This window comes from Neomonachus schauinslandi, chromosome 10, assembly GCF_002201575.2.
Source record: "Neomonachus schauinslandi chromosome 10, ASM220157v2, whole genome shotgun sequence".
NCBI lineage: Eukaryota > Metazoa > Chordata > Mammalia > Carnivora > Phocidae > Neomonachus > Neomonachus schauinslandi.
In genome coordinates, this window is record NC_058412.1 from 133,037,539 (window position 1) to 133,053,377 (window position 15,839).

A 15,839-nucleotide genomic window follows, 5' to 3' on the forward strand; every position below is an offset into this window, starting at 1 on the left:
GGATGGATAGATGGATGGATGGATAGATGGATGGATGGATGGCTGGACAGATGGATAGATGGATGGATGGATGGATAGATGGATGGATGGATAGATGGATGGATGGATGGATAGACGGATGGATGGATGGGTGGGTGGATGGATGAGTGGATGGGTAGATGGATGGGTTGGTGGATGGGTGGATGGATGAGAGAGAAATAGAGAACACAGGGCCCACCTTGCCCCAGGCTCACCTCCATCCTTGCTTGGCTCCCCAGGGTCCCTCCTGCCTCCTTTGCAACTCCTCCTGGACCAGCTGTCTCCGAGCTGATAGTCATTCTGTTGCTGTTGCCGATGGCAATGTCCTCAAGGAAGCATGAACCGATATGGACTCTCTGGGCCATCTCCTCCTTGGAGGAAGATCCTGGTTGGGGCATTCGAATTTCGAACGAAGCTCCTGGGCCTTCAGCAGTGGCAGAGGCTGTGGGTCAGCCAATGACAGAGATGTCAGGAGGGCTGCAAGAGCAGCTGGATGGTGGCCCCGAGCCCTGACACTCAGCCTGGCTTTCAAGTTCTCCTTGGCCCACTCTCCTCCCAGAAGCCAGGCCAGGCTTAGGCCACAGCCGAGGCCCTGCCTCCCTGAGCACCTCTGCACACAGCCTGGGCTGCCGGCTCTCTCTGCCACCCAGGTCTGCTGGCATGGACGTCACCTCCTCCCGTGCCCTTCCCCTGGGGTTCGACCACCTCCCCTCCACCTCCCCGCCACCGCCTGCTCCCATCTCTGCTGCTGGCTTCCCCGCAGCTCTGGAACACCATCCCCACCTGTGGTTAAAACCTGCACGTGGCCGTAGCCATCCCCAGCCCCTGACACCTGGCTCCTTTCCCATCCAAACTTCGGACAAGAGTTGCACACAGTACCCCCTCCTCCTACTCCTGGAGCTCCTCTGTCCCCTCGAGTCACCACAGACCCCTGTGGCTGGACCCCATGGAACTCCCCAAACTCATCGGCTTCTCCTTCCTGGAAACTCTCCTCCGGGGGTCCCCGGCCTCCCTGCTGTTTTTTGCCCCCCAGCCTGTCTCTGGGTTATCAGAGCTGGGGAGGACTTAGCCTGGGCTCTCTGGTCACTGTGGACAGCACTTAATAGGGCCCCAAGTACTTAGAGGGCTCCGGTCCCCCCTCCTTAGATGCCATTCCAGGCTGGCCATCTCCTCTGGCCTGCTTCAGCTGGCCCACGCTTGCTGCACAGACGAGGAAACCGGTCTCCCGAGGAGGGCGGGTGATAGGGAGTGGGAGCCTGAGTGCTAACTCTAAAGCGCCACCTCCTCTATTCTGTGAGACAGCCGCCAGGTGGAAGGAAAGGAATTTCCCATCGTGCCTCTGTCCCTGCAAAAAAATGGCTCAAGTTCTATCCAGCGAGGAGATGGATGGGGCGGGGTGGGGGCAGGATGGGTTACCTGGGGGGCTGCCCAAGGGGTTGCAGGCTGCAGGGCCTTTGGCCTGGGCACCGTTGAGGTTCATCTTGTTGCCATGTCCTATCTGTACCCGTCTGAGCACAGACTTCTCCAAGTGGATGTCCTGGGGTCCCCAGGCTGCAGCCGGGGAACTCTGAGTTGAGGGATCAGCTGACGCCACTGGGGGGAGTTCGAGGGGAGCCATGGAGCCTAGCAGGGGACACAGCAACATGACCTCAGGCCCCCACCCTCTGACGCCCCCTCCTCCCTACACACACAAAGTCCTGGCTGGACAGAAGAGACAGGCCTCTGAATTCTTTGTGAGCTCTCGCGGACTGGGAATGAGTGTTTCAGGCCATTGATGGAGAGCAGGTGGGCCCAGTAACACAGGTAGTGTGGGGCTCCCCAGGGGTTTATGACTGGGTTTATGAAAACCCAGTCAGTGAGCGCAGCTTCTGCTCCCTGGTGCTCTCAATCCTTTGAACCCACGAGGGCAAGTCTCCTTGGGTGTTGGCGTATCTTTAAGACCCCTCAACCGGGAGCATTCACAGCCTTGACATTGTTTTTTCTTCTCAGTATTCATCTTTATAGTAAACTTTCTGGTTTTAAACTTAAGGCCATGCTATAAAAGTTAACTTTAAAATAAATTTGAGTAGGATAAAAAGGCAAGCCATTTACCGACATTAAGTATATAATCAGACATGGGCATGGCCAAAATTGGGGAGGGCAGAGCCCAGAGGACTAAGGTCGGGGAGACATTGATCTAGAAAAGCAAAGTTCCTCATTTCACTGCCAGGGAAACAAAATCCCAGAGTTGGGGGTGGAGTGGGGAAGGTCTCTCTGGCGGTCACAAGGAGGAGTCCAACTTTTGGGCTGATGCTGTCACTCGTGTTCCGTGGCTGGTCTGATGGGGGCCGTGTGCGCTCTCACCCCAGTGCCTGGCCAGGAGTAGGCACTCCTTTGCGGGACTGTATTTTAACAAAAGTAGGATGCCACTGGTAAGATGCAACCCAGTTTCTAAGATGTTAAAATGTGGGGGGAAAGGTGTATCTCAGAACAAACGAAACACTACAAAGACCCTTGTGGCGTTCTACTGAGGGAGAGTGAATACTGAGTTGTTTCTCATGGCAAAACATCAGGTCCCATTGAAACCAAGGCAAAAGGTGTCAGAATGAAGGGAAACCAGGAGAGGTTTGATCCAGGCACCAGGGGAGACTTCCTCATCCTCAGGAAGGCCCCAAAGGATGACCTTGGAGATGTGAGAGCTGCCCCTTCTCAGAGCTTGAAACTCGCCCTCTCTGCTCCCACCCGGATGGAGCAGGTACCCCTACCTACAGGGAGTGGGTGTCTCTCCAAGGACTCACTATTCTCTCCAGAGGCTGCCCGTCTCATGATGACATTCCCATGTCCAATCTGGATGGCTTCAGAGTTGTCAATGGAAATGTGGTTATTTGGTCCATTCTGACAGATTATGTTGATTGAATTTTTCTGGTAAATAATCTCAGTGGCCGGATTTCTTCCTCCCGAATCTGCAAAATCATATTCCACTCCAGCCCTCTGCACCTCTCTGGGGGTCAGGGGTTCCCAATACCCGAGAGCAGCAACAAAATCTCTGGTGGAGCTTGTTAAAACACAGATGCCCTGGTGTCCACCCTGAGGGTGCTGAGTCAGGATGTCCAAGGAGGGACCCAGGAGCTGGCGTGTTTAACAAGCCCCCCCCACCCCTGGGGTATCAGAGATGAGCCTTGCTTAGATGTCCCCGGGGTGGTCACCCTACCTATGCATCCTCTGCCACCCCCAGGAGGGTCCTGGGAGCCTCACTGCCCACCTCATCCTCTGTCCCTGTCGCTGTGAGGCATCCCCTGACCACTGAGCTCCAGGACCTCTCTCCCCTTAGTGAAGGCGGCAGGGGGCCGTCCATGGGCTATTTCTGGCCACTGGATAAGCTTTGTTTGGCTCACATGGCATTTTTAAGAATTGGGATTTTTTCACCAGTGTTTAAAACCTGGTGGCTGTCATGTTATCACGCCTGCAATGCAGGGACACCCCCCTCCCTTGGGCGCCGTGAGCCTGTGCATCATCCCGCAGGCCACGTGAGCACCTGCCTGGGGCTCTGCCGGCTCCACAAACAGGGCCACGTCCTACCTTTGTGGGCCCTCAGCTCTTGTGCCTTGGTGGGTACCTTCCTCCATAAAAAATACTCAAAATTACCACTTACGACAGTGGTGGGATAAAGGCAAATGTGATCCAGGCTGGAGTCATGATTAACTCTTCATTACTATTACAATCCGCATCTTTTCTTCTGATTTTAAGAGAAATTAGAACATTGTCGTGGACCCCTAGTGCTAGGTAGGGCCCATGCCTGCTGCACCTGAGGGAGAAGTCCCCCGGGCCCCCACCCTGTGGGTGTCTGAGCCCAGGCTTCTCTTCCAGCAACTTCAAAACTCCAAGTTGGGCAAAGTGCTGACAGAAAACTGTTAGCAAACTCAGGCTGAGCCCCGCATCCCAGGGCTGCTATAGTTAGGAGTGGGTCACCTCCCCTCCTGGCCCCTTGCCTTCTGCAACTACAGCCTCAGGCCACTCCTCCGGGAGGCCCTCCTCGGTTACTCCCACCAGCACCAGCACCAACTCCACCCTCCTGGTACCCCCTTCTAGTGACCCAAGAACAAGACCACTGCAAGCTTCTGTGAGGGTCTGACAAGGAAGCTGGAGCTGGCAAAGTGCTGGGCAGGGCGCCCACAAGCATTGGATGTTAAGGTTTCTCTTCTAGCCCCGCCCCATCCAGGTGTGGGCCGCAGGTAAGGACCTACCTGGTTGATAAATTGCCCATGTACTTGACTTCTCATCCAAGTCCAGAAGATGCTTCCTCCTCATAGCGTACAAGTCTGGGTTGACTTCTTTTGCTGTCTTCCTTCCCAGCTTCTGGGAGATGGTCAGGGCCTTACAGGGCCCATGGGCTTCCAGAATCCTGTAGATGTCTTCCTCTGGGAAGCAGGGCAGTGGGTGGTAAAGGAGGAGCCCGGAGTGTGAGTCTCCTCCACTGCTTGCTAGCTGTGTACACTTGGGCCGACCAGACCCCCTGTGCTCAGTTTCCCCATCTGAAACGTGTGGTACATAAGAACAGCGTGGCACAGAGCCCGCTCTAGGGCGCGGGGTGGACATACACTGCTCCGAACGGTGCCGGGCACATGGGAGGGGCCCATGGCAGGTGCCACCGCGGATCAGAGAGATTTCTCAGCCATTTAGCTTCTTCCACTGTGCAGGCTGAGTCCTGCCTCCGGACCCTCGTGGGAACCTCTTGGTGGGCGGGGCAAGACTCACATCTCAAGTGGCCAAGGAGAGTTTGGGGAAGTGGGATGCTTACGCTGTTGAGTGAGCCAAGAGCCAGCTTCCTGTGGAACGGTAACTGTGCCTTGCTGGGGCCTCTCTGCTGGAGGAAGAAAGAGTGGCCGGGGGCATGAGGGGTGGCAGAGGAGATGGGGACGCCACTGGACAAAGGCGGGCCGCTCCACAGTGGCCCTGGTGCGCGGGCGATCTGGACTCAGAGTCTAGAGTTAAACCAACCCGCCTTCAAACCTGCCCTGTCGCTCTCCATACCCCCGGCTTTGCTGCTAACTCACGCCTCTGGGCAAAGAGGAAGAGTGCCATCCACTTACGCCCGGGGGCCGTGGGAGCGCCCGACCAATGACAACTCTGGGACCCAGGGTAAGCCAAGTCTGTTCTACTCTTATCACTACTGCGGCAGTTGTCAACAGTGTTACTGCTGATGCTTTGCTGAGCGCCCTCCACGTGCGGGCGTGAGGCTGGGCCCTCTGCGTCTCACCCTCTCGCAACCCTGGGCAGCAGATCTACAAGGCACGGCCGGGGGATGCCACGCACCCTTGAGAGGCGGAGCTTGTATTCGAACCCAGGCCCGGGCCCTGCTTGTCCACTGCCAGGACTGCTCGTGCTGGCCCCCCCGCCCCCCTCCCCGGGGCAGGTTACCCTGGCTGGGCTGGGCCAGCTCTGAGGGCTCCACTTCAGTCCTGCCCTTGCCCAGGCCCCACATCGCCTGGCCTTCCAGGGAGACTTTGGACTCTTCCTTCATCCGGTAGAGGACTTGGTTGAGTTTCTTCTTGGGCACTTGGCATTCCTTTGCCAACTGGAAAGACTTCATGGGGGAGCCAGCATCCCTCAGCACCTGCAGGATCCTCTGCTCAAGGTCTGGGAGAAGGAGAGAGTGGCAGAGAGGGGACTGAATCTCCCCCGGACGGAGCCTGGGCTGGAAGCTCGGGGGCAGGGGAGGTGCCTCCAGGGCAGATGGAGGGGCAGGGACCTGAGCAGACATTCACTAACAACACCACTGTTCAGGGAGGGACACATGCGCTGGTCAGAAATGACCGTGGCCGGACAGCCTGGTGACCAGAGGAGGTGCCCCAGCCTCCTGAGCATCCTCTGCCTGGTGTGAGTGCTTGAGGGCAGGGTGGGGGGGACACTCAGCCCTCAGACATCCTCAGAGCAGAGGGGAGGGGAGGGTAGCGGGGTGGGGTAGAGTGAGGGCAGGACGGCAAGAACTGGGGGGAGACAAAGTGCCTCCTGGGAGGCCTGCTGTCCCCACCTCCCTACGGCACCTGCCCCTCCTCGTGGGCTCTCCATCCACATCAGTGGTGCGTCTATTCTTCCAAGCCAGAAAGCTAAAGACACTCAGAAACGGATCTTTCTCCCTGGTGCCCAGTTACAGAGAGTCCTGGAAACCTTGTTCCTGGCTCTGTCTCGAATCTCTTCTTCTCCCCTCTGTGCCTCTGCCTTCCTATTCTTCATCGTCATCTCCTGGACGACAGCAGCTCCGACGACCGCAGTCGGGATCCCTCCAGCCCACCCTCCCCTCGGCAGCCAGAGCTTCCCTCCAAGTGCCAGCCGGCCGTGCTCCTTCCAGCCCGCTCAGCCCTGGGCCTTTGCACACATTGCTCCCTCTGTCAGGAACGCTCTCCCCCCCTCCACCCGCCCAACATCTACTCAACCTCCAGGTCTCACTCAAACACCATCTCTTTTGGGGAACATCATAGATGCCCCGAGTGATTGGGGTGCTGTGTGTGGGGGTGGGGGGTCCCCGGCAGAATGTCTCCAAGGACCCCCTTGCTGTGATTGCCGGGTCCACTGCAGTATCTTCGGTGTCTAGCACAGTGCTGGGAGCACAGTAGGTGCTCGGGAAACAGCATTTGAACGAACGAGTGTCTGAGTGGGTCTGCCCAGCACAAGGACAGGTGTCTGCCCAGATGACGCAGGGCAGGGTATGGGCAGCTCCTCCTGGGTCTCTATTTCCCCACCTGAGGTTAATGACCCAGAGGCTGGAGAAGGAGCTCTCTGAATGGCCCCTGTTCCTCTCAGACGGGCTCCCACAAACCCAAGCCTGCGACTCTTTGGGGAGCCGAGAACAGAGTGCACACAGTGCCTGGGGAGCTGGAAGGAGCCCCATGGGCGGCAGCCCAGCCTCTTGCCAGGAAATCTCTGCCCCCAAGAACCCCACGGGAAACGCAAGGCAGGGTCCTTCTGGGGAAGACCTGGGGCCCCTTGGCAGGGCAGCAGCCCGATCCTTTGCCTTCTGGGTTTTTCCCTAGTGGGGGAAGGGGTAATCCATTGGCTGACTCTACAGCTGGGCCCTGAGGCTCGCTCTGGGATCAGGACACATTCATCCGTGCTGGGTGCAGGTGAAGTGCATTTAGAATGCCTGGGGGCATCCACCCCTTCACTCACCAACGTCTACCTCTGGCGGCCGGGGATCCCCATCCAATCAACAGCAAGCCTGGCTTTGCCTTGTCTTGAAAAGAGTTTTGATTTTTGAAAAGCCTGCCCCTGGGTGAGCCTCTTCCCCTCCCTCCTCCTCCACCCCCCTAACCTCAAAGGAACCGAGGGGGGTCGTGGGGTCGGAGATCAGAGTGAGGGCCGAGCCCATAGAGCTGGCTGGCCTCCTGCACTGAGTCTTCAGGCTGGTGTGTCCGTAAATGGAAGGTTGTAAAATGGATGAGGTGTAAGCGACAGGTTGGAAAGGAACAACCAGGAGGGAGAAGTTAAATTCAGCCACTGAGTGACAAGTACCTGCGTGTCCCCCTTGTGGAAGCACCACAAAAACCGGGGAACCAGCCCGGGGCCCTGGGCGCACACTGCTGGCCCTCCTCCCCAGTCCCCCATTCGTCCTCTTTTCTGTTCTCTGACGGCTGGTTTCCGCGGTTTGAGCCCCCTCTCTGCCATCCGTGTGATCTCTCTGTGCCTCACTTTTTCCATCTGTGAACTGGGGATGAGAGCAGCTACCTCGAAGATTGTAGTGAGGAGTAAATCAGCAAATGATAACAGAATTAAAAAAAACAAAAAGCAAAACCACCCTCAGCCCACAGCCCACAGCCCACAAGCTCTCTAGAATACACGGCTCGCTTTTCTTGGGTTTTCTTCCAGGACTGAAGTGTTATCTGCAGTACCAGGAGACACAGGCAGGCACGTCCACCTCTTCAAAGCAACTTCTGTTGTTTCTTAAAATGAGTGTGAGGCCAGGTGTTCAGACCCCAGTGAAAGCCATGCGGCCCTGGGTCCCCCTTGCGGGGCCTCAGTGACCTCGTCTATAAAACGGAAACAGCTCTGCGCTTGCCCCCGGGGGCTCCTGAAAGGTGTGCAGAGGGTGCTGCAAGGTGCCCAGGGCAGACCCTGGGGTCCCCTCGACTCCCGCGGCCACAGGGCTTTGGGGTACTGTCGGCTATCATTGCTGTCATCTAGCCAAGGAAAGGAGCTGGAAAGAAAGGTGCAAATCCCATTGGGAGCGCCTACTATTGTTTGGAAGGAAGAGAGTACCTCTTTCATCAGGGTCCCCGGGGGCCTGGGCCATCCTGGCTGCAGCGGCTGGGAGCCTGGAGGCGTCTGCACTGCGGCTTGCAATGGACAGGCTGGGTGGAGGCAGGGTGTCCTTGCGCCGCTGGACTGGGTGCTCCCGCAGCTGCGAAGGGTGGGTGTTTGCTGTTCACAATCCAGAAACAAGCCTAGTCAGCCTGACCTGACCAGCATTCTGGGGAAAAAGAAAACGAAACTCCTGCGTGTGGCCTCAGAAAAAAAAGATTGAAAGCAGAAATGATGAGTGAGGGCCTCTGACTATGTGTTGGTAGAAGGAAGCTGAGCTTGGCAAGACCAGAGCGTTCTCTGGAACCACGGGGCTTCCCTGACTTTCTGGGCGCTTGCCACTGCCCACCCTGATCCCCACACAGAGTCTGAGGCCCCCCGGGGGTTGGGGGGCGGGGCACTGCAATTGTTTGTGCGTGTCAAAATCACAGCTCTTTTTAGGGAGCACCTGCTATGTGCTTTCCAATCTTATGTGCCCCTCTGACTCCCCTTCAGGGTAGGGGCTAGTACTGATGTCTTTTCTCAGAGAGGAAACTGAGGCTTAAGGCCATTGGGTCACTTGTCCAAGGCTGGGTTTTAACTCAGCCCACAATTTATTGGCTGTGTGACTTTGGGCAGGTTCTTAAACATATTTGTGCCTCAGTTTCCTCATCTGTAAAATGGGGCTAATAAAAGTAGCTACATCAGGAGGTCCTGGAGAGGACTAAAGGGGGTAATCCAGTTGAACAGTCTGACCAGACCCCTCCAGTGCCATCTCCAGCCAGGAGCACAGCGGGGCACCCATATACCTGGAAAAGGGATCTATCACTTACATCTAGTTTCAAGGGGCTCCTGACCCCCAAGTAGGTCAGAGCCACTGTTCTTTACCAGGTAATAGAAGGGGAAACCGGGGTCTATAGTGGTGAAGGGCTTCGGGCCAGGCAGCCAGGAGGGTCATGAACTCAGTCCTGGAAGTCCCTGGGCTCAGGGTCCCAGTCACAGAGGCCTGGGGGGAGGGTCTCGACCTCGGAGGACTTTGCCCCAGCACTTCTGCAAAGGGAGGGGCTCGCACGTCTGGGGCAGTGTTTGCAGAGCGAACGCGGCAGTCCTGACGCCCAGTCCGCACCCAGGCCACTTACAGCCCAGCCCCTGGGGGCGGGGCGCGCGTCCCAGGTGAGGTCACGCACATCCGCTCCCCACTGCCACACAGGACAGCTCAGCAGCAACCGGAAACCGAAATGGTGTTTGTTTCTGTTTTATGTAAAACCGAGAAAATGTGTTTCTCCCTATGAATTGTCAATATCAATTTGAAGTGTAACGGGGCTGTTGAGGGACATTATGGAGGCGCACTCAGGGAGGGGGCTCCGGCTGAGCCCCCAGTGGGAGGCGAGGCGGGCGGGGGGGGGGGGGGCGCGGCTTGCCGGGACTGGCCACCAGGTGGCGCTCGCTCATCAACCTGGACCCCAGGCCGCTGGCTGTCTCTCTGATGTGGAGGGACCTCCCACCCATCACCACCCCCCAGGGAAGCCCCTGAATCCATCTGGCCTATGGGTACGTCTGCTCACGGGAACCGATGTACTGAGCGGATTCGAGGCTGAGTGCAAAGGCAATTCTCAGAGCCTCCTTTCCAGTGTGAAAGGCTCCCTACTCTGCCAAGAAAGGGCCTCAAAGGCCACAGGAGTTCCAAGATGGGGCCACCGCCTGCCCGAGCCCAAATCTTTTTTTGCCTTGGAAAGCACATTCATTTTTTATGGTTTGTATTTTTCTGGAAACTATTAGAACTCTCCACCCAAACCAGATGATAATTACATGTTACTGATCTCCAGTCTTTACATCTCTCTCTCTCTCTTTTAAAGAAGAGATATTTTTACTGCACATTGTGTTGGCGAAACCCAGTCTCTGTTCTACCAGGCAGCCTGGATGTTATTTTCACATTTTCTCTGTGAATTCCCCTCAGGGAAGGGAGTGGTAAGGTCTGAAGGCACCAAATGTGGGTAATAATGTGTCTTCGGTCAAGGGCAAAGATCAGAGAATCAGAGGTGGCCAGAGGAGACAGGGATTGCACGCGGTCTCGAGAGCTATCAACAGAGGGCGAGGAACAAAGATCAGGGAAAGCTGCTTTGTCAAAGGCAGCAGGACCTCGGTGGCAGCCCCCCATAGGGACCTGCCTTGGCTCTGTTAGCTGCCCTTCAAGGTAGAGCTCAGTGGGCTTCCGTTGGTCATCTGTGTCCACCGCAGTTGGACGGACCTGGGGCTCTGGTCTGGCACCCCCACCTTTTAGCTACAGGCCTAGGCGCGAGTCACTAGTCTTCCTGAGCCTCAGTTTCTCCCTTTGGAAAAGGAGATAAAAGCAGCACCTACTTCTGGGGTGATTGCCAAAGTTAAATAAGATCATGCACCTAGGTCCTACCAGAGCACCGAGCATGTAGTATGTGCTTAATAGACAGGAGCTAGTCCTATCTTTACTTCATGATTCCCAGCTGTCCTGCTCTGACATGAAAAAGCAGTCCCATTTCATCTGGTCTTTCGCCAAATAATGTTTTGTGCTTTCTTTATCCCAGTGTCCGAGGTGGAGCCTGTGGTGGGGGTGGAGGAAGGCCTCTCCTCACCGGTTCCTAGATCCGCTTCTCACTCCGGCTATAGAAGAGGCCACACGGCCCAATTCAGGGATTGAGGGGGCGCTCAGGCTGAGTCCAGGGTGGACCAGCACTCCCCGCTGTGCTGGCCAGTCGAGTGAGCCAGGGGGATGGGCAGCGGCTGGGCAGGGGCTGGGGCATCAATGGCCTTGGTGGAAACTTGAAATTTTCACTGGGAGCAGAAGAAGGGCCACTGCAAGATTTTCATCCAAGCCAACTTGGGTAAAAGCAGCCTTGGGTGCTTGAGGAAGGTCAGCAAAAGGTGGGCGGGGGGGGCAGAACCAGGCTGTTTCTCGTCCTCCCTCCACACCAACACTCTGTAGAAAGCCCTTCCCCGCATCCCAACAGATGGATTGAAATGAATTCTCATCTAAGTTTTAGTTTTTGATCAAAAGACATTTTGATGATGTTACTACCAAAATTATTTGCCTACAAGAAATTCATTCATTACAACTGGCCATAAGCTCTTCACTGAGCAATCAGTATTCTTGGGGATTCTGGCAAAATGAGAAGAGCTCACCTATAAATTCGTTTCAAATATAATGAAGTGTAACGAAATGTTTATGATGACTAGATGGAACAATTCATGTACATGACATAATGTTAGGTTTCCTAGACATTTCATTAAACATTTGTTGATCCTGATTTTGTAACGTTTAGCCCCCTACCCCGTTTTGGAGCTCAAACATTTTCAAAGGCTCTTGAAGCATCCGTAGGTCTGAGGTGCTAAGATTTCTATGCCCAGAAGGTATGATGGGGAGATGCAGAGACACACATGCTAAGGGCCAGGATTCCTGCTCTTCTGGGGGCTGTGGCCCCACTGAGTTATGGGCAGGGGTGTTGCCGAGTGTGGGACAGGGGATGGGTTGAGAGTAGAACAGTTTTATGTGTCAATTGGCAACTTCTTTTCATTTTAAATGGATATCCTGCTCTAAAATTTGACCCAGTGATGTTTCTTAAAAGACTGGGGAACTGTGTAGCAACCACTGAAGACCCTTGAACAAGCTGGCTTTGAATGGTGCAGGCGCACTTATACGCGGATTTTTTTATAAATGCGGTACAATACTGTAGATGTATTTTCTCTTCCTTATGATTTTCTTAACATTTTCTTTTCTCTGGCTTACTTTATTGTAAGAATACAGCATATAATACACAGAACATGCAAAACAGGTGTTAACCAGCTGTTTATGCTATCAGTAAAGCTTCTGGTCACGAGTTATGTTTTTAGGGAGTCAAAGCTACACATGGATTTTCGACCTCACAGCATGTTCGTTGCCCCAATCCCTGTGTTGTTCAAGGTCCAACTGTATTTAGTTGGAGCTTACTATGGACCCTGTATTCATTATTTCGCTGGCTCTTAGCAACCTGTTAAAGTTGGTAAGTAATATTAAATCTGCAGTTTGCAGACAAGAAAACTGAGGCGCAGAGAGATGGCTGCGTAAACTGGTCAAGATCACGGAGTTAGCTAGTGGAAGAGGTGGGGTTCAAGCCCAGACTGTCGGGCTGTGGCATCCAAGCTCTTGGCAACTATTGTCCTCGCTGTGAACAGATGTGTGCACGGGGAAGGAGCAGTCCTTTCTCTGCTAAACACCTCTATGCCACCAAGCATGCTAATCCCACCGTGGGGCTCCACCTCCTAAGACTGCCGTGTTGGATAGGGTTTCAGGGTATGGATTTAGGGGGGCACAAACATTCAGTCCATACCAGGGCCCCTATGGGCAGAGTGCTGTGCTGAGTACTCAGAGGCCCAGAAACCTGACTGGTTGGAAGAAAGTCCAACACTTAAGATTTTTTTTCTCATTAACAATTTTTATACTGATTCTATGTTGAGATGATCCTTTGGATATATTGGGTTTAAAAAAAAAGACAACTGAACAGGTGCATGCAGCCCTGAACACACACGCATGTGTGCACACATGTCCTTACGTACACGTGCACACACACACACACACACACAAACACACACGAGCCCATCTGTGCGTTCTGCTCAGTGAGCCCTTTTTCTCCGAGGTGCTCTGATCCTCTCACTTTGCTGACCACCACTTTAGAGTTTGTGGTCTGAGGCTGGGTGCCCCATAAAGCGGAGATCGAAGTGCAAGCACTTATTTGGAAGGTGACACCAGGAAACGCTGGGAGAGCAGTGGGGAGGTGGGCCAGGAAAGGATGGAACCTCAAGCAAGTGACCTCACGGGCTAGTGCTTAGTGCCTCAAGATCACTGGAAACGCTGGGAATATGCGGAGAATCATCTCAGCAACCCCCCCCCCCCCGCCACCCGAGGGCAAAGGAGCCGGGGTATTTATCCCCCTACTGCCATCACCCAGGCTGGCTGCTCCCAATGTCATCAATTCCCCAGCACTTGTGGTCTGCTGCGTCATGGGCAGAGAAGCTTTCAGAAGCCAGAGAAAGCCTCAGGCTGTGGGATGCAAGTGCTTTTAGCTAGAAGTTGAGCCCACGTGGACAGACATGAAAAGGGCCAAGGGGAGGTGGGTGAGGCCTGGATGTCATTTGCTACATCTCTCTGCACATGTTACTCCTCTTGGGAACTGAGGCCCTGGGCTGGTGAATTGGCTGGAAAGGTGACTGGGCAGGATTTGAATCCAGATCAAACGACTGCAGAGCCCGGACCCCATGCTTTGCCTCTTCCCCTGCATCTGCCCATGTCTGTAAAGAGCAGGCAGGAGTCTAACTATGAATTTTAAAAATTCATTTTAAAACTTGTTCACTCAATTAAGTTGGATGCTTTTAAAGACAAATTTAATTATTTTGACTTCAATAAAAGCCTTTTAATAAGATGAACATCATGATTTCAGGCCTCCACTTTCAGGCTTATCAGTCATGGCGAGGTGGGGACACAAAGGGAGGGAAGGAAGAGGGAGGAGGGCACGGAGGGAGGGGCGGTGCGAGCTGGCGCGCACACACACACACGCACACGGGTGGGTATTTATTTTAAAAATTTATTCGCACATTTAAATCCATCATTTGTTCCAAATTATTTGTGAAGCTTATAATGTTTTGTTTTATTTTTAGAAGCAGTTCTTTTCCTTCGGTACAACTGTACAAAGTGTTAAAGAAAACGCGACGCCGACTTGGCACAAGCTTGCTGTGTGTTCTGTCTCCCCTGTTGGCGCTAGTCTTCCTCGCTGCGAACGTTCCGTCTATGCCTGCGGCTGAGACAGGAAGCCAGACACACATGCTGAAGTAATTTCAACAAATATCAACTCAAACCCAACTTGAAGTAGTCACAAATGGCAGGGCTGCCTTCCCTGCAAAAGGAGACTGCACGGTCTGCACGCCGCGCAAGCCTGGCTGGGCTCCGTAAGAGCCTCCTTCTTTCAGTATCCACACACTAACTGGTCCAGCGTAATGGCAGCTGCTGCTCTGAGCTGCCTGGCCCCTGATCCCCTTCTTCTGGTAAGTCCCCCTAATTTTCCTTTAGACAATCGCCGCTCTCCCTTCTCAGCACAGGTGGACCGCAGGGAGCTGGCCCCACCTCCAGGTCCAGGGCGGGGCGTGGGACTGAAACCTGGCCAATCAGAGCATGCTTTCCCTGCGACTACAGGGATTGGCTCAGAGATGGGCACATGATCCAGGCCAGGCCAATGGAATTCAATTCTGGGACTTTTGCTGGAAGGATAGGAAACTAATTTCTTCCCTCTTGATTCAGGGCAGTCAGGAAGTGAAGCTGGAGAGAAAGTGGGCGCCAGGAGAGGAAAATGTTTGAAAGGGAAATTAGTAAGGGGAAGAGCAGTTTGATGGAGTCAACAATTCCCTCTTCTGCTAACGCCAGCCTGAGTTGGGTTTGGCTCACTTACTAGAGAAAGAACTAACTGACTCCAGATCATGGCTCTGTGGGGCTGTTTAGGGGCGCTGCTGAGTCTCCTCTTGGCCTCTGCTCATGCAGGCACGTGGTTCACTCTCTCCCTTCCTTTTCTCCCTAACATCTCCGGACTTGAAATCCAGCCTCCCCTCATCGTAACAGCACAGTCTCCTGCCCTTGTGGTATTGTATTGTGGTGCCAGTCTACGAGACTGTCTTGAAAACCAGAAGGTGGGTTCCTTGAGGTCAGAGGCTGCCCCAAGCAGTGCCCAGCATGATGCTGTGCTTAAAAAAAAAAAAAAAAAAATCAGATGAATGAGATGAGACCTCCCCAAACACACTGCCAACTTCAATCAAGAATTTGACATGGTGCTTGGCACCAAGTAGGTGCTCAACAAATATTAGACATTCTGATTTCTGCCTTCATTCTGGACTGATTCAGTTATATCTGCATTGAGCTGAAGTCAAAGGTGTGAGGAGTCTCCTTTCCAATTAGAACCCAAGATGTCCTTCATGACTACCTCACAGGCACTGCCATCAACCCTTTCTACAGACGAGGTGACTGAGGGCCAGCAAGGAGAGTGACCACTAATGAGAGGCACTCGGGCTCTGGAGCCAGGCTGGGGAACACACCGTGGTGTCCCCTGCCAGTACTGAAGAGTAATGAGCTCTTTTGGTTTCTCTTCAATTTTCTTTTCTTTTCTTTTTCCTTTATTTCCTTTTTTCTTCTTCCTTCCTTCCTTCCTTCCTTCCTTCCTTCCTTCCTTCTTTCTTTCTTTCTTTCTTTCTGAGGTTTTCCGCCACCAGAAAGAGGGAACAAGTAAGACAGATGTGTGCCTCAAGTTCTGCCCTGATTGCAGGACTCTGTACTCCAGAAGCTTACAGAACCGTGGGGATGAGGACAAACAATGGTCATCCCTGGGGAAATCAACTGTTTGGGCTGATTTTTTAAAAACCTTGACCAGATGTCAAAGATGGTTCTAATTAGAGAAATAAATGCGAGTTTCTGTTGTGGGCACTGCGGGTAGCCCACTCAGATCCCCTGGGATCCCTTTTAGGCTCCTGTCCCCCCTTCCCCGGCTTCCATGGGCGTTGCTAATGGCCAGTACCTGGGA

General features: G+C 54.0%; 1 protein-coding gene across 1 annotated transcript; it reads right to left on the reverse strand.

The window, feature by feature from the left end:
- Positions 1–269: 269 nt before the first annotated feature.
- Positions 270–8,284, reverse strand: ZBP1 (Z-DNA binding protein 1; the record flags this gene model as incomplete). Its single annotated transcript, XM_021677847.1, has 8 exons — positions 8,251–8,284; positions 5,416–5,634; positions 4,796–4,861; positions 4,508–4,510; positions 4,242–4,415; positions 2,796–2,960; positions 1,435–1,641; positions 270–460 (listed from the first exon to the last, which is right to left on the reverse strand). Coding segments are annotated over exons 1-8 (1,059 nt in total), but the record flags the coding sequence as incomplete, so codon positions are not given.
- Positions 8,285–15,839: the final 7,555 nt, after the last annotated feature.